The sequence below is a fragment of the Oncorhynchus nerka genome, linkage group LG9b (genome assembly GCF_034236695.1).
Source record: "Oncorhynchus nerka isolate Pitt River linkage group LG9b, Oner_Uvic_2.0, whole genome shotgun sequence".
Classification (NCBI taxonomy): domain Eukaryota; kingdom Metazoa; phylum Chordata; class Actinopteri; order Salmoniformes; family Salmonidae; genus Oncorhynchus; species Oncorhynchus nerka.
In genome coordinates this window covers 5874859-5898422 of record NC_088424.1, presented here as the reverse complement: position 1 = coordinate 5898422, position 23564 = coordinate 5874859, and the positions used below count along the sequence as shown (strand labels likewise).

Here is a 23564-nt window from a genome sequence, read left to right as displayed (position 1 = left end):
GAAAGGAACATCATGAACACATGGCAGATGCCCCCACACCACCTCAAAATAACAATGCCGTGCTCCTCCACCAACTGATATCTATGGACAGTGACTGTGAATCTTTCCACGGGGTCACAGATCCTCTTCTAATTCACAAGACTGGAACCGCTCCAACTCTGCGTGCTTCATTCATTCGTGGTCACAGTCTTACCCACGGATCGCCCTGCAGCATTGACCATAGGAGGTAGACAGCGTATTGACCTCCACGGTACTCACACAGTCAACCAGGAAGTCGTCTGCTACGCTGTCCTCCAAGAGACGCTCCACCACCTGCAGAGCCCTCTTCTCCAGATCCAGCTTCTCTCTCAGGGTCTCCCTCACTGCCTCTCTCCTGGGGTTAGGGAGACAGGGGTTCTACGCGGTCAGCGCCACAGTCAGAGAGACGCATTGGGGGGTATGACCATATCAGAGACAAACACGGCTCACAAATGGGAGTCAAGCAACATTGGCATTCAACCCCCAAAAATATGAAGACAACAGCAACCTTCATATGTTTGGGAACCACTGATGTCACATTAGCCTGAAATCCAGACCCGTTTTGCACTAACATTCCACTCCTTGTACTCTGTGTCATATTGACAAATTGTTTGGCATGACAAGGCGTGGTCTGTTCAGTGTCTTCAGAAAGTACTCACACGCTTTCCCCCCCACGTTTTGTTGTGTTACAGCCTAAACGTAAAAAAGTACAATTGCGATTGTGTCCTGGCCTACACTCAAGGCCCCATAATGTCAAAGTGGAATTATGTTTTTAGAAATGTTTACAAATTAAAAAGATGAAAATGTCTTGAGTCAATAAGTATTCCACCCCTTTGTTATCGCAAGCCTAAATATGTTAAGGAGTAAACATTTGCATAATAAATTACATGGACTAACTGTGCAACAAGTGTTTAACATGATTTTTGAATGACTACCTCATCTCAGTACCCCAAACATACAATTACCTGTAAGGTCCCTCAGTAGAGCAGTTCATTTCAAACACAGGTTCAACCAAAGACCAGGGAGGTTTTCCAATGCATCCACAAAAAAGGCACCTACTGGTTAATGGTTAAAAAATGTAAAAAGCAGACATTAAATATCTCTTTGAACATGGTGAAGTTATTAATTACACTTTGGATGGTGTATCAATACACCCAGTCACTACAAAGATACAGGCATCCTTCCTAACTCAGTTGCCAGAGAGGAAGGAAACTGCTCAGGGATTTCACCATGAGAGAACGGATCAACAACATTGTAGTTACTTCACAATACTAACCTAATTGACAGAGTGAAAAGGAAGCCTGTACAGAATAAAAATATTCCAAAACATGCACCTTGTTCGCAACAAGGTACTAAAGTAATACTGCAAAAAATGTGACAAAGCAATTAAGTGACAAAGTGTTATGTTTGGGGCAAATCCAATACAACACATTACAGAGTACCACTTCACATTTTCAAGCATAGTGGTGGATGCTATCAGTATGCTTGTCATCGGCAAGGACTAGGGACATTGCTGGATCTAGGGAATGGTACCAAAACATGTCTGCATCATTGAAGGTCCCCAAAAACACAGTGGCCTCCATCATTCTTAAATGGAAGAAGTTTGGAAGCACCAAGACTCTTCCTAGAGCTGGCAGCTCAGCCAAACTGAGCAATCGGGGAGAAGGACCTAGGTCAGGGAGGTGAACAAGAACCCGATGGTCACTCTGACAGAGCTCCAGAGTTCCTCTGTGGAGATGGTTGTCCTTCTGGAAGGTTCTCCCATCTCTGCAGCACCCCACCAATCAGACCTTTATGGTAAAGTGGCCAGACAGAAGCCACTCCTCAGTAAAAGGCACATGACAGCTCACTTGGAGTTTGCCAAAAGGCACCTAAAGGACTCTCAGACCATGTGAAACAAGACTCACTGGTCTGAGGAAACCAAGATGGAACTCTTTGGCCTGAAAGCCAAGTGTCACATCTGGAGGAAACCTGGCACCATCCCTACGGTGAAGCATGTTGGTGGAAGCATTATGCTGTGGGGATGTTTTTCAGGGACTGGGAGACTAGTCAGGATCGAGAGAAAGATGGATCTCTCATTGCTGCGTTTTTGATGAAGTCCTGAGCGCTCTGGTTTAGGTTCAGACTGGGACGAAGGTTCACATTCCAACAGGACAACGACCCTAAGCACACAGCAAAGACAACGCAGGAGTGACTTCGGGACAAGTCTCTGAAAGTCCTTGAGTGGCCCAGCCAGAGCCCAGACTTGAACCCGATCGAACATCTCTGGAGAGACCTGAAAATAGCTGTGCAGTGACAGACCTTGAGAGGATCTGCAGAGAAGAATATGAGAAACTCTCCAAATACAGGTGTGCCAAGCTTGTAGCATCATACCCAAGAAGACTTGAGGCTGTAATCACTGCCAAAAGTGCCTCGACAAAGTACTGAGTAAAGGGTCTGAAAATGGCCTCCCGGGTGGCGCAGTGGTTAAGGGCGCTGTACTGCAGCGCCAGCTGTGCCATCAGAGTCCCTGGGTTCGCGCCCAGGCTCTGTCGTAACCGGCCGCGACCGGGAGGTCCGTGGGGCGACGCACAATTGGCCTAGCGTCGTCCGGGTTAGGGAGGGCTTGGTCGGTAGGGATGTCCTTGTCTCATCGCGCACCAGCGACTCCTGTGGCGGGCCGGGCGCAGTGCGCGCTAACCAAGGTTGCCAGGTGCACGGTGTAGCCTCCGACACATTGGTGCGGCTGGCTTCCGGGTTGGATGCGCGCCGTGTTAAGAAGCAATACGGCTGGCTGGGTTGTGTATCGGAGGACGCATGACTTTCAACCTTCGTCTCTCCCGAGCCCGTACGGGAGTTGTAGCGATGAGACAAGATAGTAGCTACTACAACAATTGGATACCACGAAATTGGGGAGAAAAAAAGGGGTAAAATAAAAAATAAAAAAAGGGCCTGAAAATGTATGTATGTGAATGTGATATTTCAGATGTGCAAACATTTCTAAAAACCAGTTTTTGCTTCATCATTATGGGGTAATGACGAGGGGAAAAAAACAATTTAATCAATTTTAGACTAAGGCTGTAACGTAACAAAATGTGGAAAAAGTCAAGGGGTCTGAATACACTGTAAATAACAAAAAGCAAAACATACAACAATCTCATGCTCACCCCCGATTGGAGGACCTCAACATTTTTACACGTGTATATATCAATTCCACCCGTCAGACAGCCACAGATCAACCCACCTTACCCAGTAAATCATCATTCTACCATTTCCTTCTGCAATACATCCCTCCATTATATCATGGTGTCTCATTAGGGACTCGAACCTCCCCATCTCCAACATGTCTGCCCGAAATTGCCCCAAAAATATATATTTTTTTTACCCAAGAGCACAATATCAGGTCCAACCACACCCTGATATTATGGCATAACAACCATTCCTGGACCTGACTCCAAAAACAAGCCAGCGATGGACAGTACCAAAAGAGATGCTCTATTGATTCTGGTTCCACAAGGCAGACTCTGCACCGGTCTGACTGTTGAACACCCCATATACTGAGCATTATTTTTGTAGTGAAAATATTATATAATAGCTTAAAATGAAAAGAGTGAATTGATTCATCGGTTGTTGCTTTGTATATCAGTTCATAAACCCGATGCCATGGTATTGGGGCAACAATCTTGAATTTTATGTGGCATAGTTGTTAACCCTCTAGACCGTAAGTAAAACGGATACATTTTACGATTTATATTAGTCATTTTAAGCCATTTATTAAAAAAAATATTGGTTGCAGACAAACTAATTAATTCTTTTTTCTAAGTAATTGCCTTTTCCATTTTTGTGGCAGCGATGAGTTGGTAGAGTGCCTATAAGAACATCCAATAGTCAAAGGTATATGAAATACAAATCGTAGAGAGAGAAATAGTCCAATAATTCCTATAATAACTACAACCTAAAACTTCTTACCTGGGAATATTGAAGACTCATGTTAAAAGGAACCACCAGCTTTCATATGTTCTAATGTTCTGAGCAAGGAACTTAAACGTTAGCTTTCTTACATGGCACATATTGCACTTTTACTTTCTTCTCCAACACTTTGTTTTTGCATTATTTAAACCAAATTGAACAATTATCATTATTTATTTGAGGCTAAATTGATTTTATTGATGCATTATATTACGTTAAAATAAGTGTTCATTCAGTATTGTTGTAATTGTATTATTGCAAATTAATCAGTATTGTTTTTTTTTTTTGGTCCTCCAATAAATCGTTATGATTTTTCAACGCCGATAATCGGTCGAACTCTAATACAGATGCTGCCTCTTCTGGGAGGATACAATTAGCATTCTAACCAACTCTGTATAGCTTCAATTCAAAATAAGGACAAACTGCCTCCTGAGTGGCGCAGCGGTCTAAGACTGGCCGGGCACCTGCAAGCTGACTTCGGTCACCAGCTGGACAGTGTTTCCTCCAACACATTGGTGCGGCTGTCTTCTGGGTTAAGTGATTAGTGTGTCAAGAAGCAGTGCGGCTTGGCGGGGTCTTGTTGCGGAGGACGCATGGCTCTCGACCTTCGCATCTCCCGAGTCCATAGGGGAGTTGCAGCGATGGGACAAGACTGTATCTACCAATTGGATATCATGAAAATTGGGGAGAAAAAGGGATAAAAAGTACAAAAGTCAAATCAAGGGGAAACGCAATAGTGCTAAGCACAGGCAAAATCCCAAAGGAAAACCTGGTTCAGTCTACTTTCTAGCAGACACTGGGAACAAATTCACCTTCCAGCAGGACATTAACCTAAAACACAAGGCCAAATACACGCTGGAACGCTTACCAAGATGACATTGAATCTCCTTCAGTGGCCTAGTTACAGTTTACATAAATCTGCTTGAAAATGGCTGTTTAGCAATTATCAACAACCAACTTGACAGAGCTTGAACAATTTTTTAAAGAATAATGCGCAAATATCATACAATCCAGGTGTGCAAAGCTCTTAGAGACTTACCCAGAAAGACTCACAGCTGTAATCGTTGCCAAAGGTGATTCTAATGTGTATTGACTCAGGGGTGGGAATACTTATATACAGATATTTATGTATTTCATTTTCAAACAATTGACAAAATGTAAAAAACAAACATGTTTTGACTTTGTCATTATGCAGTAGTGTGTAGATGATTGAGAAGAAAAACATATTTAATCAATTTCAAATTTAGGCTGTAACACAACAAAATGTGGAATAAGTCAAGGGGTATGAATACTTTCTGAAGGCACTGTAACTAGCATAAGAGACTGGTACCCAGGCTAACGTTAAATACCTTCTTGCTTCCTCTGCAGCGGCCTGTGCTTCTTTGACACTCTTCCCATCTGTCAAATAAGTGAAATTAGGTGTTAGTGCTCATATAAGGAAGTTGGCTGTATACTGTAATTTACCCATAAAAGTAACGTTAGCCAGCTATGGTTGCATTTGCAGCTTGCTAGCTAAATTAGCTAGAGCTACGTAAACACAACCGTAACGTTAGTTGAAAGAACGATAGCTTCGTTTCCATCACTTTTTGAGGACCCACAGAGACCCAACAATATCTAAACACAATGTTAATACCGGTCTGATGATATCTTATAAAAACAAACCCCTTTTGCCTGGTTTTGAAGAGCGAGCGACTCTTTTTCGCGGCTCGTTCTCCATGCTGGTAAAATATTTTGTCACAGATAGAACAACGAGACAGATATTTCTCTGGATGTATAAATGAGAAGCATCCGGTTGGCGTTTCTACTCACTACCAAATATGGCGGGCAGTGAGAGACGATAGAACGAGATGGATTTTGGCCGGCATTCTGCAAATCTTCTTTTCGGTTCCCAAAACTAAAATATGTTATGAACAGAACGGACTAAGTTTTGTAGACTTCACCCTTTGCAAAAGTGTTTTTATTAAATCGCGCTGTTTAGGAGTGCAAAGGCGAAGTGAGTTATTGCACACGCGCACTTCACGGAGTAGGCGTTCCCTAACGGAAATATGCAGCTGTCACTAGAACATGCCGATTGGATATCGCTAGCGCGTGCTTGGCTCTGCCCTCCTCCTTTTGCTTGTTCTAGTATGCCCACTATGACTCATTTGTTCCCATTGGAATCGACAAGATGTGGTCTATCTTGGTTTAGTTATACAAATATTTGGTTTTGTGCTAATTTTTTACAATAAATCGACAGCAAGCATCAGAGTCAACGCAGCAAAAACGGATGGATGGATGGATTGTCTGAATGGAACATCCTCCATGTTGTTTGATATTCTTGATGATCCTCTCCCATACCAACTGGAGTAAACCCATCAAACCAACTCTTGAAGTTTGTAGTTGTCAATAAAAAAAAAGTTTCTCAAAATATTTTGCTCTATATTTTTACTCTTAAGTGTAGAAACTATAAACGCAACATGCAACAATTTCAAATATTTTACTGAACAACAGTTCATAGAAGGAAATCATTATCATTAATCACTAATAAATTCATTAGGCCCTAATCTATGGATTCCACCCACTTGGGAGCCAGGCCCAGGAATACTCCTGAGCAGCACCCCCCTCCCCCCCTTCAGACGATCCCGCAGGTGAAGAAGCCGGATGTGGAGGTCCTGGGCTGGTGTGGTTACACATGGTCTGCGGTTGTGAGGTCGGTTGGACATACTGACAAAATCTCTAAAATGATGTTGGAGGTGGCTTATAGTAAAGAAATTAACATTTAATTATCTGGCAACAGTTCTGTTGAATATTCCTGCAGTCAGCATGCCAATTGCATGCTCCCTCAAGTTGAGACATTTGTGGCGTTGTGTGACAAAACGGCACATTTTAGAATGGCCTTTTTATTGTCCCCAGCACAAGGTGCACCTGTGTAATGATTATGCTGTTTAATCAGCTTCTGGATATGCCACACCTGTCAGGTGGATGGATTATCTTGGCAATGGAGAAACGCTTGGGGATCGTAAGAGACCATCCACCCGGACAGCTGATCAAACTGAGGAGTATATCTGTCTGTAACAAAGCTTGTTGTGGGGAAATACTCAATTTGATCGGGTGGGCCTTGCTCCCATGTGGCTGGGCCTATGCCCTCTCAGGCCCACCATGGCCGCACCACTGCCCATTCATGTGAAATCCATAGATTAGGGCCTAATGAATTTATTTCAATTGACTGATTTCCTTATATGAACTGTAACTCAGTAAAATAGTTGAAATTGTTGCATGTTGAGCTTATACTTTTGTTCAGTATAGATTGGTAAGTTAGCGGCCAGCTATCTAATTATGGACAGGGGACCCCCATTGATTTTCACTCAGATGTTTTGAGCCCCACCTGTTTAGCTAAAAAATATATATATATATTTGCATGTTATTTTGACATTAATACGTGTCACATATAAGTTTGCAAACAATGTTTAAAAAAAGTACTAATTTGTTAATGAAGTCATATACACACATGGTTTCTTTGTTGCTTTCTTGAGTAATAGAGCTCCAAAATGCAGGTGTTTCAGCCTAGCTCAGTGTGGTCTGTGGTGGTGGGGCAGCCAGCAGACAATACGGAGCGTAGGGGTTGGTAATGTTCTCTAGTTGCACCGCGATTGGCTCAGTGTTCCGTCACTCATGGGGACACTACGTCACTGCAAAATCTACGGGTAGAGCTCGAAAATTCATGCCCCTTGGGTGCTGCCATAGATTTACATTACAAGTGCCCATCCAAGAAGGCTCAAGGTCATTGGCCACAGATAAAATGTCAACATCATACTTTCAAAATCTTAGCTAGAGAGCTAGCTAGACAAGCAGTCATCATCATGAATCAAGTCGAAAATCTACTGGCAAATCCTTTTCATATGAAGAGAAATCATAGATTTGTTTTTTTATTTTTTACCTTTATTTTACTAGGCAAGTCAGTTAAGAACAAAATCCTATTTACAATGACAGCCTAGGAACAGTGGGTGAACCGCCTTGTTCAGGGGCAGGACAACATATTTTTACTTTGTCAGCTCGGGAATTTGATCTAGCAACCTTTCAGTTACTGGCCCAACACTCTAACCACTAGGCTACCTGCTCATTGGCCGTTGGAAATCAGAAATTCAACAATGAGTGGTTTGGAAGGAATCAGTGGATAACTGTAAGCGTTGCAAAGCAATCACTAGCCTGCTATTCAGTGAAGAGGGTGTGTGGTCCAAGTCTGGGTTTAAGAATCTCTTTTCCAAGCTTAAAAGGATAAACATTCACATGCAACACCATGGGCCACAAAATGTTAAATACATTTGCCATGCTGTCAATCCTGCATGACTTCTGCCATGTTCAAAACAACTGAAAAAATAGGAACAGGAAAATCTCAGACTTCAGTGAGTTCAAGACAACTGGGAACCCGGAAAAAAACAAGCTCTGACTGGGAAAATAAGTTTTGAACAGTCATCCAACTCGGAATTCCAAGGGAACTTGGGCTTCTTTTTAGAGCAACCTTTTCCCGAGTTCCCAGTTGTTTGAAAGCACCATAAATCCAGAGAACGCCAGAGTTTGATTACAACATTTGACCACAAGAATGACTGCCGCGCCACTGTCCTTGTTCAAGTGCACAACAAGGTGAGTCCAAAAATGTCTTATATGCTGCTGCAGAAATAATGTAATATGTGAAGGGGATATGTATACTGTGGTTAAGAAAGTAATACTAAGTATATGTTGTGTAGTAGCTGTTAGTAGCCCATGTGCCTCACCCTAATAATTTGGTCCCTTTCCCCCTCATAACTGAGCCTACTGTTCTGACTTGGTGGTGCACATGTATCATATAGCCTGTTTTAGAGAAATGTCATCATCGAATATTGTAAGAGCTTTCACTGTCTTCTTATATGCCGCCTTTACTTATCCTACAGATCTGACTTGGTGTACAGTGAGAATTCTGTAAGAACGCCCCATGTTCTGAATTTTGTCACTGTATATTTCAAAAGTGCTGAACGAATAGTTATATTGACAACATCCGTCTTAGCTCGCTCATTAATGTCTTCATCGAAATTACGTATAGCCTCTTATCGTTCCCTTATGCCATAGTTTGTACATCTCAATTGTCCGTAGAAACCACACTTGTTGCAAGTCAGCCATATCAGCTATGTTTTTAAAAAAGGCAGTAAATGAGCATGAATTAACTGTTTCGCTGCCAGACAAGGCCCCGCTGATGACCAGGTGTAGCAGTGGTAAGGATTCACTCCATTGTGCTGGAAAGAAAGCTCTGCTGTTGGGACAGGTTTATGTAGGCCCTAACAGTTTGTGAGCACCGTGTGTCATCGTCATAGTGCAATTAATGTATTGTTTAGTGTTGTGTAGTGGCTTTGCTGGCATGCATCAACAACAACAACAAAAAATAACATTTGAGTTTTCCCCACCAAGACTTATATGCTAAAATCGCCACTGTGTACGAACAATCATGATCTGCTCAATTCTATACAACCATGAAAATAAAATTCAAAACCAAATAATTCTTTACTAACTTCTACCCCCCCAAAAAACAAAATACCACTCGCCAGCCCTCCTACCACATTAAACTTTACCCATATCATGTGGAAACACTCCACTCATTGGATTGTCCACGCACACACGTTTTTAAGGTTTGATACTTTCCTAGATGTCAATATAAAAATGATAATATTTAGATATAATCCCCTCAGACTTCCTCTGAATAAATATTGTGTTTATTCAATTAAGTACATAGATATATAATACTTTTTTGACCACCTGCTAATGATGATCGAATGTTCCTACTCCTGAATGATAGAAACATTTTCAAATAGGATCAACAGTAAATCTAACAGTTCATCTCAAACAGCAAACAGTATAAATAAAGTATAACATACACAGTAACATGAAACATTGTCATGGAACCCGTCCATACAACTATATACACTTCTAAAATAGTCCATCAAATATACCCATGAATGCATCCACTTCCTTGCTGTTGTCCTCTCCCTGGAGCCTGCAATGATGAGGAATCATGCTATCTATCAATGATATAAAGTTCATGCATAATCTGCTTACAACTTGTATTGATAAAAAGTAAAGGAAATTAACTATTCTTTCGCTATAGTCCCTCCTTACCTTTTGCCAGTCGCATTGTCATTGTTTGGGGTAGTTGTCTTTGAGAAGAAATCAAACTGTCCTCCCAGCGGAGCCATGCTTGTATCAGTCTGTTTTGGGAAGGAGGGTGCTTTCACAGAGGGTTCACTGAATGTCCTCTGCAGATGGAAAATATTACTTTTCAAATGTGTTTGGAAACAAATGGGCTAAAACATTTAAAATCATGTGATTTGTGTAAAAAAAACAACTTTTCATTCAATATCATAACAGAAGCCTTGGCTTTGTCGTCAGTTTAATTTTGATGTCAGATTCAGCATTGAGATGAAGTCAACTGAGTTGCTAGGGTAGTTAGTAACTCACTGTGGCCTTGTTGTCAGAGTGGCTCCAGGGAGCAGAAGCCTGGAGGTTATGTGGTCTGACTGAGAGACTAGCAACTGCTATCTGAGGAATAACTGGGGAGGTTGACCTGGGACACACAAAGAAAACATGACATTTTACATTGATAATCATTTGGTTTAGGACACATTTATCAAGTATTTACAGATATAGGATCTTAATTTGATCGCCGTGTTGCAGGAGAACTTTCCTGCAATGCAGGAAATGTAAAACTAGTAGTGTATTTGAGGATTAAAAAAGGCTTCCAAAGTTAGTCATTTCCACTTTGAAATTTCAGATTTGATTTCCCCTTATGAAAAATGTATCAACTCTCCAAAAAAATTGCATTCATTATAAATCACATAATTCACATTTCCTGTTGCTGCAGGATTATTTTCCTGCTATAGCAAACTGGCTCAAATTAAGATCCTACATCTGTACAACAGTACCAAGTTTCTACTTGCTGACATCTCTATAACCAGAAACTAGTTGGCATACAACCGGGAAATAACATCACTATCATGTCCCATGCCAAAGATAGCCTGCTGGCAAAGATCATATTTAATTCAGTGTAATGACAGTGGTTTGACATCTTGTGACACAGTGAGGCTGAAGAAATTCGGCTTGTCACCAAAAGCACTCACAAACTTCTACAGATGCACAATCGAGAGCATCCTGTCGGGCTGTATCACCGCCTGGTACGGCAACTGCTCCGCCCACAACCGTAAGGCTCTCCAGAGGGTAGTGAGGTCTGCACAACGCATCACCGGGGGCAAACTACCTGCCCTCCAGGACACCTACACCACCCGATGTCACAGGAAGGCCATAAAGATCATCAAGGACAACAACCACCTGAGCCACTGCCTGTTCACCCCGCTATCATCCAGAAGGCGAGGTCAGTACAGGTGCATCAAAGCTGGGACCGAGAGACTGAAAAACAGCTTCTATCTCAAGGCCATCAGACTTTTAAACAGCCACCACTAACATTGAGTGGCTGCTGCCAACACACTGACTCAACTCCAGCCACTTTAATAATGGGAATTGATGGGAAATGATGTAAAATATATCACTAGCCACTTTAAACAATGCTACCTAATATAATGTTTACATACCCTACATTATTCATCTCATATGTATATACTGTACTCTATATCATCTACTGCATCTTTATGTAATACATGTATCACTAGCCACTTTAACTATGCCACTTTGTTTACATACTCATCTCATATGTATATACTGCACTCAATACCATCTACTGTATCTTGCCTATGCCGCTCTGTACCATCACTCATTCATATATCTTTATGTACATATTCTTTATCCCCTTACACTTGTGTCTATAAGGTAGTAGTTTTGGAATTGTTAGCTAGATTACTTGTTGGTTATTACTGCATTGTCGGAACTAGAAGCACAAGCATTTCGCTACACTCGCATTAACATCTGCTAACCATGTGTATGTGACAAATAAAATTTGATTTGATTTTTACAAGTAGAACTCACCTGAGTGGGGCACTGGACACAGTGAAGCGGGGTTTGGGTTGTACATAAGTGGATGGTAGTGGTGTTGAGTGACCTGAAAACACGTGTCCATCATTTCATAATTAATTGAGGATCAGATCAAAATTACCAATCAAACTGTAATTGATGAACAGAGGGTTGGGGTCAATTCTATTTCAATTCAGTTAGTTCAGGAAGTAAAGTGAAATTCTGATTTCAATTCCAATGTTTCTTAATTCTTTTCAATGAGGAAGAATTGGAATGAATGTTTACTTCCTGAATCGACAGAATTTTAATTAAATTGACTCCAACCCTGGATGTTCTGTAGTAGAATACCTTTCAGCTTGTCACGGTCAATCCCCTGAGTGTTAGCTACAGTGGTGCATGATGTCTCACTGGCGTGAACTAAGTTGTCGTCGTCAAAATCATCCCATTCGTCTCCCAGGTCAAAGGTCACACTGGGGGTGTGTGACGACGAGAGGAAGCCACTGTCATCGGTCAAGTCTACGATGGGACTCGGAGAGTAACTCCTGCTCTGGCTTTGGGGAGTGCTGTAACTGCTAGTCTGGCTTTGGGGGGTATTGTGACTCTGGGTTTCCTCCCTACTCTGGTTTTGAAGGGGAAAATGACTTTGGGGGTAACCCATGCTATGGGTTTGGGGGGTGCTGTGGCTCTGTGGGTAACCCATGCTCTGGCTTTGGGAGTAACCCATGCCCTGGCTTTGGTGGGTGCTGTGGCTTTGGGAGTAACCCATGCCCTGGCTTTGGGGGGTGCTGTGGCTCTGTGGGTAACCCGTGCTCTGGCTTTGAGTAGTGCTGTGGCTTTGGGAGTAACCCATGCCCTGGCTTTGGGGGGTGCTGTGGCTGAGTGACCCTCCGTTGTATGCACTGGGTTTCCTCCACATTGAAGTGCCTGAAAACATAGATGTTGATTAATGTCGAGAGATGAGATGTTGATGTAAAATGTATGTCTGTTTGCAGTGTTTGAAGTAAGTAGTCTACTGGAAAATAACATGATGTGCATACAGTATTGAATCTACAAGGGAGTACGACTTGGAATCATGGGATATGATTGTAAAAAAATAAAAATATAGTATGACATAGTTTTAGTAACTGAGAAGTCCTACTTTGTGACTCTGTAGGGGTTTGAATAGGTGGTGGTTCCTCTTCTCCCATTGTCTGATATATGTCTTCCAGGTAGTCATTATACTCTGTAGAGATATCTTTTGAGTTATTCCTCTCAAGGGTCTATTAACTACCATTACTTTTCCACACTGCTGTATACTGGCAGCCCCCATGGTCCCTTTTTTGTCGATCAACCCCCCCCCCCCCCAAAATGAATAATTAATAGAAATATGTTGAGAGTTAGAATACTAGTGGTGGAAAAGTACCCAATTTTCATACTTTCACCCAGTAAAATACTACTTGAGTAAAAGTCTAAAAGTATTTGGTTTTACATATACATGTACTTAAGTATCAAAAGTAAATGTAATTGCAAAAATATACTTAAGTATCAAAAGTTAAAGTATAAATCATTTCAAATTGCTTATATTAAGCAAGCCAGCTGGCACCATTATCTAGTGTTTTAAATGTACAGATAGCCAGGGGCACAATACAACACACAGACATAAATTACAAACAAAGTTTAGTGAGTCGACCAGATCAGAGGCAGTAGTGATGACCAGGGATGTTCTCTTGATAAGTGCGTGAATTGGACCCTTTTCCTGTCCAGCTAAGCATTCATAATGTAATGACTGAGTACTTTTGGGTGTCAGGGAAATTGTATGTAGTAGTACATTATTTTCATTAGGTATGTAGTGAAGTAAAAGTAGTCAAAAATATAAATAGTAAAGAGTTACAATAGTAGAATACACAAGGTGCAATTTTCTAAATTTGGTTGTGCATCAGCATCTTTTCTCTTGTTATGTCAGACACTGAAAGCAAAGAAAATGTATACTGAACAAAAATATAAACACAACATGTAAATTGTTGGTTGCATCTTTCGTGAGCTGAAATAAAAGATCCCAGAAATGATTCTCATATTTTGTGTGCACTTTTTTATTTTTTATTTTTACATCCCTGTTAGTGAGCATTTCTCCTTTGCCAAGATAATCCATCCACCTGACACTTGTGGCATATCAACAAGCTGATTAAACAGCATGATCATTACACAGGTGCAACTTGTGCTGGGGACAATAAAAGGCCACTAAAATGTGCAGTTTTGTCACAACACAATGCCACAGATGTCTCAAGTTTTGAGGGAGTGTGCAATTGGCATGCTGACTCCAGGAATGTCCACCAGAGCTGTTGGTAGACAATTTAATGTTCATTTCTCTACCATAAGCCACCTTCAATGTTGTTTTACAGAATTTGGCAGTACGTCCAACTGGCCTCACAACCGCAGACCACCTGTAACCACGCCAACCCAGGACCTCCACATCCGGCTTCTTCACCTGCGGGATCGTATGAGACCAGTCACCCGGACAGCTGATGAAACTGAGGAGTATTTCTGTCTGTAATAAAGCCCTTTTAGTGGGTGGGACTGGCCCCCAAGTGGGTGGGCAGGGGCGCAGATTAGGGCCTAATGAATTTATTTCAATTGACTGATTTCCTTATATGAACTGTAACTCACTAAAATCGTTGAAATTGTTGCAGGTTGTGTTTATATTTTTTGTTCAGTATAGATTGGTAAGTTAGTGGAAAGCTATCTAAACTTGTAGTAATCATAGTCAAATTACCCACTGGGGAACCCCCATTGATGTTGCTAGTTACTTTCACTCAGATATCGTATGAAAAACTGAAAATGTTTCTCTACGCCCATGGCAAAATGTGTAGGATTGCAGGAAATGAACTGTAAAACTTTTATTTTTTATCTCACTGTCGTGTTGGGGGGCCACTAAAAAGCTAGGGCCAGCTCTGACTGCATGTGTGGGTATGGATGAGGGTACGCAGACCCACGAGCCACTGCGGCCCCTCGTGATGAGTTCAGATTTTTTTGTGGCCCCCACCCCATCAAAGTTGCCCATCTCTTCTCTAGAAGGATTCTGATACTAAACCTACCATGGTCATAGTTCTCAAGATATGCCATCTCTTGGGGCGTTGCAAAGTCCTCAGCTGATTCCACACTCTGTTGTATTGTTGAAGCGCCATAATGATTACCTACAAACCTTCAAAACATTTTAAGAAACGATGAAGACAGTGTCAGATACAGTTTGCATTGGTAATCAATTAACTCTGGGCGGCAGGGTAGCCTAGTGGTTAGAGCGTTGGTAACCGAAAGGTTGCAAGTTCAAATCCCCGAGCTGACAAGGTACAAATCTGTCGTTCTGCCCCTGAACAAGGCAGTTAACCCACTGTTCCTAGGCCGTCATTGAAAATAAGAATTTGTTCTTAACTGACTTGCCTAGTTAAATAAAGGTAAAAAAAGAAAATTAAACTCCAACCTGATGAACTGTATGTTTTGTATGTGGAAAAAGAGTGTATGTACCTGCAAGCAGCAGGCGTATAAGATAAGTGCTGAATGTTTGTAGCCCCAGTCCTACCACTCATTCTCATCTAAAGGAACAAGCAACAGGCAGGCAAAACACAAATTCAGTTGACACATAAAACATTAAAAAAAGCTAAAACATGTCACGCTTTTGATTTCAATGCATGATTTATGCCAAAGTATGAATGAGTCTTGTGTGAGTCTCTTAAGTTAGAATTCAGCCCAAAGGGGTGCTGCAGTTCTTGTCAGGTGTTCTCTCACTTTGAGGCGTTTGACTGGAGTCTCTGTCAGTGTGTCACTCCTGGTCTTCAGGTCTTGGAGGTAGGAGGAGAAACTCGAATGCTGATTCATAGGCCTCTTCAGAACCACCGGCACTCCATTTTGACCTGGGAAACATAATTAGGATATGAAAATATAGCGCCTTCAGGAAGTTGACCCCTTGACCTTTTCTACATTGTGTTGTGTTACAGCATGAATAAAAAATATATTCATTTTACATTCTTTGTCACTGGCCTACACATAACAGCCCATTATATCAGAATGGAATGACTGTGTGTTTTTAGAAAAGTTTACTCAATATGTCAATAAGTATTAAACCCCTTTGTTACAGTAAGCCTAAACAAGTTCAGGTGTAAAAATGTGCTTAACAAGTCACATAATAAGTTGCATGGACTCACTCTGTGTGCAATAATAGTGTTTAACATGATTTCTTGAATGACTACTACTCTGTACCCCACACATACAATTATGTGTAAGGTCCCTCAGTAGAGCAGTGAATTTAAAAAACAGATTCAACCACAAAGACCAGGAATGTTTTCCAACGCCTCACAAAGAAGGGCACCTATTGCTAGATGCTAGATGAAAAAAAAGAAGACATTGAATATCCCTTTGAACATGGTGAAGTTATTAATTACACTTTGGATGGTGTATCAATACACCCAGTCACTACAAAGATACAGGCATTCTTCCTAACTCAGTTGCCAGAGAGGAAGGAAACCGCTCAGGGATTTCACCATGAGCTGAATGGTGACTTTAAAACAGTTACAGAGTTTAATGGCTGTGATAAGAGAGAACTGAGGATGGATCAACAATGTTGAAGTTACTCCACAATACTAACCTAATTGACAGAGTGAAAAGAAGTAAGCCTGTACAGAATACAAATATTCCAAAACATGCATTCTGTTTGCAACAAGGCACTAAAGTAATACTGCAAAAAATGTGGCAAAGCAATTAAGTTCTTGTCCTGAATACAAAGTGTTATGTTTGGGGCAAATCCAATACAACACATCAGGGAGTACCTCTCTCCACATTTTCAAGCACAGTGGTGGCTGCATCATGTTATGGGTATGCTTGTAATCGTTAAGGACTAAGCACAGGCAAAATCCTAGAGGAAAACCTGGTTCAGTCTGCATTCCACTAGACACTGGGAGATGAATTTACCTTTCAGCAGGACAATAACCTACAACACAAGGCCAAATCTACACTGGAGCTGCTTACCAAGAAGACAGTGAATGTTCCTGAGTGGGCGAGTTGAAAATCTATGGCAATTTGACAGAGCTTGAAGAATTTTGAAAATAATACATGGGTAAATGTTGCACAATCCAGTTGTGGAAAGCTCTTAGAACTCACCCAGAAAGACCCACAGCTGTAATCGGTACCAAATGTGCTTCTACAAAGTATTAACTTAGGGGTGTGAACACTTCTGTATTTAACTTTCAATACATTTGCAAAGATGTCTAAAAACATATTTTCACTGTCATTATGGGGTAGTGTGTGTAAATCGATTAAAAAGTGTTTAAAAAAATGAATGTAATCAATTTTGAATTCAGGCTGTAAAACAACAAAATGTGGAAAAAGTCATGGGGTATGAATACTTTCTGAAGGCTCGGTACACTATAATACATTAATCAAACATTTGAATTATTCTAAGTGTCAATTGAGAAATGGAATGAACAGTTTTTGAGGACTAAAAACTTGACTCACAGCAGTCGTGGCCACACTGATCCTTGTTTTTGCAGAAGTGGTTACATTGTCTTTTGCCTGGAACTGGTTGTGAGGAACCGGAATTTCAGCGGAAAAAAAAAGATATTGCACATTTTGTTTCAAAACAACAACAAAGACGGTCCTGTGAGTCTGCAAGTACAACTTAGTAATAGCTCAAAGCATTCTAATGGTTGGTGTAAAATCAGCCTACCCTTTTCTGTGGATGTGGAGTTTCTCTTCTGTGCCGTAGCCTGTGTTTGCTGACCTGTTGGCTGTGTTCTCTGTGTTGCACCCTGTGATCTCTGAGCGTTAGCCTGTGCTATGTGCACCGTGTCATGTTGCTCAGGTGTGAATGATTCACCTCCGTACCTCTTTGGTCCAGAGTAGAAGGCACTAAACTTCTGCTGAATGTCCAACCCCACTGCAGAGGAAGATCTCAGAGTAGTTAATAGAAGGAGGTGTATATTCTTACTTTTTACAATTCTCACAGAAAAATTTAATTAGACTTAAACTGCCTTTTTTAAGTTTTATGTAGTTTGTACAAGTGTATTTTGAACAATAACAAACGTAAAATCCTGACAGTTAACTGCCTGACCGTATTCTGAGCTGATTAGATTCACGCTGATCTCCTCTCCTTTGAAGGCTTTCGCCACTTCGATCTTCTTTGACCAGTTTCCCGACTTCAACAGCATCAAGTCTCTGGATGAACACACAATACAGTCGCTCTCCCTTACATATTTCTTTCCATTTCATGTTCTCCCTCTCTTCTGCTCTCTTTCCTTCACTGTTTTCCTTCTATAAGTGTATGACAGCAACATTTTACTTAAAGCCTGCAGGTACAATGCTTTATAACTTGTTATAAGCATGTATGACCCTTTAAAATGTTTCATAATACACTTTTAATATGTTCTGTCTCTACCTACAAGCTTTAGGTAAAGTGTGTCTCTATGCATGTGTGTATCAGGTCGTGTCTGTGTGTGACGACATTTCTGGAAATGCCAGTCCTAATCTTTACGTGAGTTTTTGCAGGAAGACCACGTTGTTGTCACAGTCCCCGATGATCATTGTGACATAGTGGTGGTCATGAGTGGTTCTCTTTGACAGTAGCTGTTCGTGGTTTTTCACATTCACGGTCACCACAATCTCTGCGCTGGCGATGTTGTATCTTGGAAGCTAAAACGTGAAAAATAAAAACGAAATTAAAGCTTGTGGGGGAAATGTATTCATTGATGATAAATGATATAAGTATGGAAAATATTCTGCTACGTCCTGCTACCAAATATTTCTACAACGATTCACCTTGATGACCAATTCCGTTCAAACTACAATTCCACCAAAGCAAACATTTTTACCTGCTCCAAACTAACTTCATACTTGGGTAGATTCATGACAGCGTCTCTGATTTGGTTTCCAAACGGAGGATGTCTGTTGACAATCTAGAAAACATGAACAGACAACAAATATTTGCTTTTATTGTACGTGAAAGCACATTGTGACAACTGTCGATGTAAAAAGGTCTTTAAGCAAAACATTTAACTGACTGATTTGATCGAAAGGCGTGACACTGCATGTTGGTCTCAAGGGGAAATGTCAATAAACCATTTGGAGATATCGAGACAACAGTGTTGTTTAATGACTTTGTAGTTATAGTCATTCTCAGTTGATGCTATTCTCACCAGCTCCAGTTCCCTGCCGTTGGTCTGCTCTATCTTGTTGAAGGTGGTGAGCCCAGCGTTCACCATGGCCGTCGACAGAGACAACCCTGGATCAGATATCTGTGTTATTACAGCCATATATATATATAAAATTATATTATAAATAAAATCTCAGTTTTTAGCATCTCAATCTCAGTGTCATCATATGTCTATGGTTACAGCAATTTTCATGACTTTCATTTGTCTGGGAACAAAATCAGTTGGTCAATGGGTTTTTAAAAGGCTGCGGATGCGGCATCTGCATATACACACCATTTGATCTCAATCAGTTTGATGGCGATACGCATTTAGATCTTACCGTGTTGCTTCGAAGTAGCCTACAGTGTGTTGCGAATGATGTACAGTGAGCGAAATCCGGAGCAGATGGCATTAACCAACTGTAGCTTAGCCGACCTGTGTATTTTCCTAGTATTGGCGCGCTGTTGAGTATTGGCCATATGAGAGAAAATGCTTACAGTGAAATGCTTCCAGTCTTCCAGTAATGTTACACTATGCTATTATGTTGGGTTCTGTTATGTAGAATACTGTCTTTATGTGACCTTGCAGACATTGATTCGGCTTTGATCTAGCTTGACTAAACAAGCCCCATTCGCCTGAGTAGCCTGTTCTCTGTGCGTAAAATAGAGAATATATAAATGTGACTAAACAAGCCCCATTCGCCTGAGTAGCCTGTTCTCTGTGCGTAAAATAGAGAATATATAAATGTGACTAAACAAGCCCCATTCGCCTGAGTAGCCTGTTCTCTGTGCGTAAAAGAGAATAGAGCCCCACATAGCCTATAGAGACAATGTGACTAAACAAGCCCCATTCGCCTGAGTAGCCTGTTCTCTGTGCGTAAAATAGAGAATATATAAATGTGACTAAACAAGCCCCATTCGCCTGAGTAGCCTGTTCTCTGTGCGTAAAATAGAGAATATATAAATGTGACTAAACAAGCCCCATTCGCCTGAGTAGCCTGTTCTCTGTGCGTAAAATAGAGAATATATAAATGTGACTAAACAAGCCCCATTCGCCTGAGTAGCCTGTTCTCTGTGCGTAAAATAGAGACATATATCAATGTGACTAAACAAGCCCCATTCGCCTGAGTAGCCTGTTCTCTGTGCGTAAAATAGAGAATATATAAATGTGACTAAACAAGCCCCATTCGCCTGAGTAGCCTGTTCTCTGTGCGTAAAATAGAGAATATATAAATGTGACTAAACAAGCCCCATTCGCCTGAGTAGCCTGTTCTCTGTGCGTAAAATAGAGAATATATAAATGTGACTAAACAAGCCCCATTCGCCTGAGTAGCCTGTTCTCTGTGCGTAAAACAGAGAATATATAAATGTGACTAAACAAGCCCCATTCGCCTGAGTAGCCTGTTCTCTGTGCGTAAAATAGAGAATATATAAATGTGACTAAACAAGCCCTATTCGCCTGAGTAGCCTGTTCTCTGTGCGTAAAATAGAGAATATATAAATGTGACTAAACAAGCCCCATTCGCCTGAGTAGCCTGTTCTCTGTGCGTAAAATAGAGAATATATAAATGTGACTAAACAAGCCCCGTTCGCCTGAGTAGCCTGTTCTCTGTGCGTAAAATAGAGAATATATAAATGTGACTAAACAAGCCCCATTCGCCTGAGTAGCCTGTTCTCTGTACGTAAAATAGAGAATATATAAATGTGACTAAACAAGCCCCATTCGCCTGAGTAGCCTGTTCTCTGTGCGTAAAATAGAGAATATATAAATGTGACTAAACAAGCCCCATTCGCCTGAGTAGCCTGTTCTCTGTGCGTAAAACAGAGAATATATAAATGTGACTAAACAAGCCCCATTCGCCTGAGTAGCCTGTTCTCTGTGCGTAAAATAGAGAATATATAAATGTGACTAAACAAGCCCCATTCGCCTGAGTAGCCTGTTCTCTGTGCGTAAAATAGAGAATATATAAATGTGACTAAACAAGCCCCATTCGCCTGAGTAGCCTGTTCTCTGTGCGTAAAATAGAGAATATATAAATGTGACTAAACAAGCCCCATTCGCCTGAGTAGCCTGTTCTCTGTGCGTAAAACAGAGAATATATAAATGTGACTAAACAAGCCCCATTCGCCTGAGTAGCCTGTTCTCTGTGCGTAAAATAGAGACATATATAAATGCGCAGGAGGGAAGAAAACATGTCGGAACTGCAGCCACTCTGACAGTGGAGGCTGGTGAGGGGAGGAAAACTCAATGTCTGGAGCGGAGCGAAAGGACTGGCATCAAACACGTGGAAACCGTGCGTTTGCTGTATTTGACACCATTCCATTATTCCGCGTCCAGCCATTACCACGAGCCCGTCATCCCCAATTAAGGTGTCACCAACCTCCTGTGGTCTCGTAGCAACAGTAGGATAACCTACTACTGTTCTACAAGCATTGACAGTATTTTGCACACACGTTCTGTATTCATTGACAGTATTCTGTCTCCTTACCTATTTTCTCCAGCTGCTTTGAGACGTAAGGAGAGTCCTCCCACAGCTTGGCCCTGAAGCACTTGGCCAGTATCAGGGAGTTGAGTAGAGCAGAGAAGTCTGTCTTGGAGCGCTGGTTCAGGAACTCTGCCAAGCCTAATGTAGTTCAAAACACATAGACATTATCTTACTGAAGAGTGTTTTTCAAGCGTTGTCTATCAAATGAGGCTCACTGCTAATCATCTATTGTTAATGTGAAGTGATTGATGACTTACATCTGCTGATTCGGACTCCATTTCTGAAGATTCTCCCTGTGTCCTGTGCAAGTCCAAACTCTTGGATTGGAATGGAGCCAAACTGGGCTTGAATCAAACTGAGGGGGAAGACCGGTAGAGAGACAGAAGGGATGAATCTCAAAGGTCTTTCCTTGATTCCTCATGTGCCTAATTCCTCGTCTCCGCCTCAAGACGCAAGGGAGGAAAAGACCCAATGGTTCAAGGAAAGACTTTTGAGATTCACCCAAAGAGAATACATGGCCTTCTCCAATGTCACCCTCCATTTTCTCATGCTGGTACACTGTAGGGGTCTCTGCTTGACCTACCAGTTCACCTTCATCTCATTGTTTTTGATCTTTCCCTCCATGGGATACCTGGATAAACAAAAGCCCAGATATCAGCATTTACACCATCTTCAGGGCATTTTATTGGAATATAATTTATTGAATTCCACTAAAACCTGATAGTGATCCTGTTCTTGTCCTTGTTCAACGTGTTCAGGGTTCTCTTCTCGTTCACTCTCAGCTGCACGTCAGTGAACTCTCTGCCCTTCGCCATCAATTCTATCTGTGTGAAGAAGACCCAGCTTCCATTTGAGTGGAATACAGAATCTACTCAACTCATCTATTCAAATTTCCTGTGTAACAAACAACACAAGACAGACACTCAATATAAACAGTGTATGTGCATAATGAGAGACGCTACAGTGTTACTGTATATACTGTATACCTACCAGCTCAGGTAAGGTCTCAGTGCCTGTCACCTTGCTGAACTGCTTCATGGTGTCAAACGCAACACAGTACCTTGCCATCAGCCTGCCTGCCTCTGTACGGGATGAACACAATTACACGTCAAGGATATAACAGATTTCAGTTAACGGATTTGGGATGCTGGAAAGCACATGCAAGGTTCGGGCAAGTCTATGGGTCAAATGTCCCCTTCCCCTGACGAAATTCGAAATATGCCAAGATTAAGGAGACATCTATCTGTATCATTAGATAACACCAAACATGTACAGGGTTTGCACGTTGTTTTACACTTCTGACGATAAACAATGTAACAAACAGTAAATGGCCATAGTAGCCTCTTGAACCAAAATGGTCAGCCGCTCTCAACCTGTAGCTTTGATGTTAACGTCCTCATCCATGGAGATCAGACCAATGGAGGCCAGGGAATTCAAGTTCTTCAGACAGAGCTCTGAAGCAGGATGGGGAGAGAGATTCTTCAGTCACACAAATGCTATCGTGATGGAGATATTCTGTCTTCTCAGATAAGAAGTCCATATAACAAAGACAAAAACAGCAATGCCACACCTTGCAATTTGGCTTCGATTCCACATCGGTCCAAGTCAATGGAAAAGCCTGCATAAAAATGCACGGACAGTAAGTTGTTTTCTCCTCATGTACAGTACCAGTCAAGAGTGTGAAAAGCTGTCATCAAAGCAAAGGGTGGCTACTTTGAACAATCTCAAATATAAAAAATATTTTCATTTGTTTAACACATTTTTTGGTTACTACATGATTCCATTTGTGTTATTTCATAGTGTTGATGTCTTCACTATTAATTCTACAATGTAGAAAATAGTAAAAATAAAGAAAAACCCTTGAATGAGTAGGTGTGTCCAAACTTTTGACTGATACTGTATGTCCTCAGGTCTTTTGAGCAACTGTTTGACACTATGTTGTGAGATGTAAGCACAGGCTAATAACTGTAATGTAATAGACTAGCATCCATGCT

General features: G+C 41.3%; 1 protein-coding gene across 1 annotated transcript in view; it reads right to left on the bottom strand.

Annotated features, from left to right (window-relative positions):
- LOC115114180 (probable ATP-dependent DNA helicase HFM1) overlaps nt 1-23564 on the bottom strand; it is a 51139-nt gene that overhangs the window by 5401 nt on the left and 22174 nt on the right. Inside the window, 24 exon segments of the mRNA XM_029642231.2 lie at nt 259-373; nt 5316-5364; nt 9924-9967; nt 10090-10226; nt 10429-10534; nt 11947-12019; nt 12280-12855; nt 13070-13153; nt 15003-15109; nt 15430-15497; nt 15691-15815; nt 17413-17475; nt 17624-17833; nt 18008-18111; nt 18428-18585; nt 18765-18848; nt 19089-19174; nt 21574-21708; nt 21828-21925; nt 22154-22201; nt 22288-22394; nt 22561-22652; nt 22944-23024; nt 23141-23188. Of these exon segments, the coding sequence (XP_029498091.2) occupies nt 259-373; nt 5316-5364; nt 9924-9967; nt 10090-10226; nt 10429-10534; nt 11947-12019; nt 12280-12855; nt 13070-13153; nt 15003-15109; nt 15430-15497; nt 15691-15815; nt 17413-17475; nt 17624-17833; nt 18008-18111; nt 18428-18585; nt 18765-18848; nt 19089-19174; nt 21574-21708; nt 21828-21925; nt 22154-22201; nt 22288-22394; nt 22561-22652; nt 22944-23024; nt 23141-23188 (2798 nt within the window).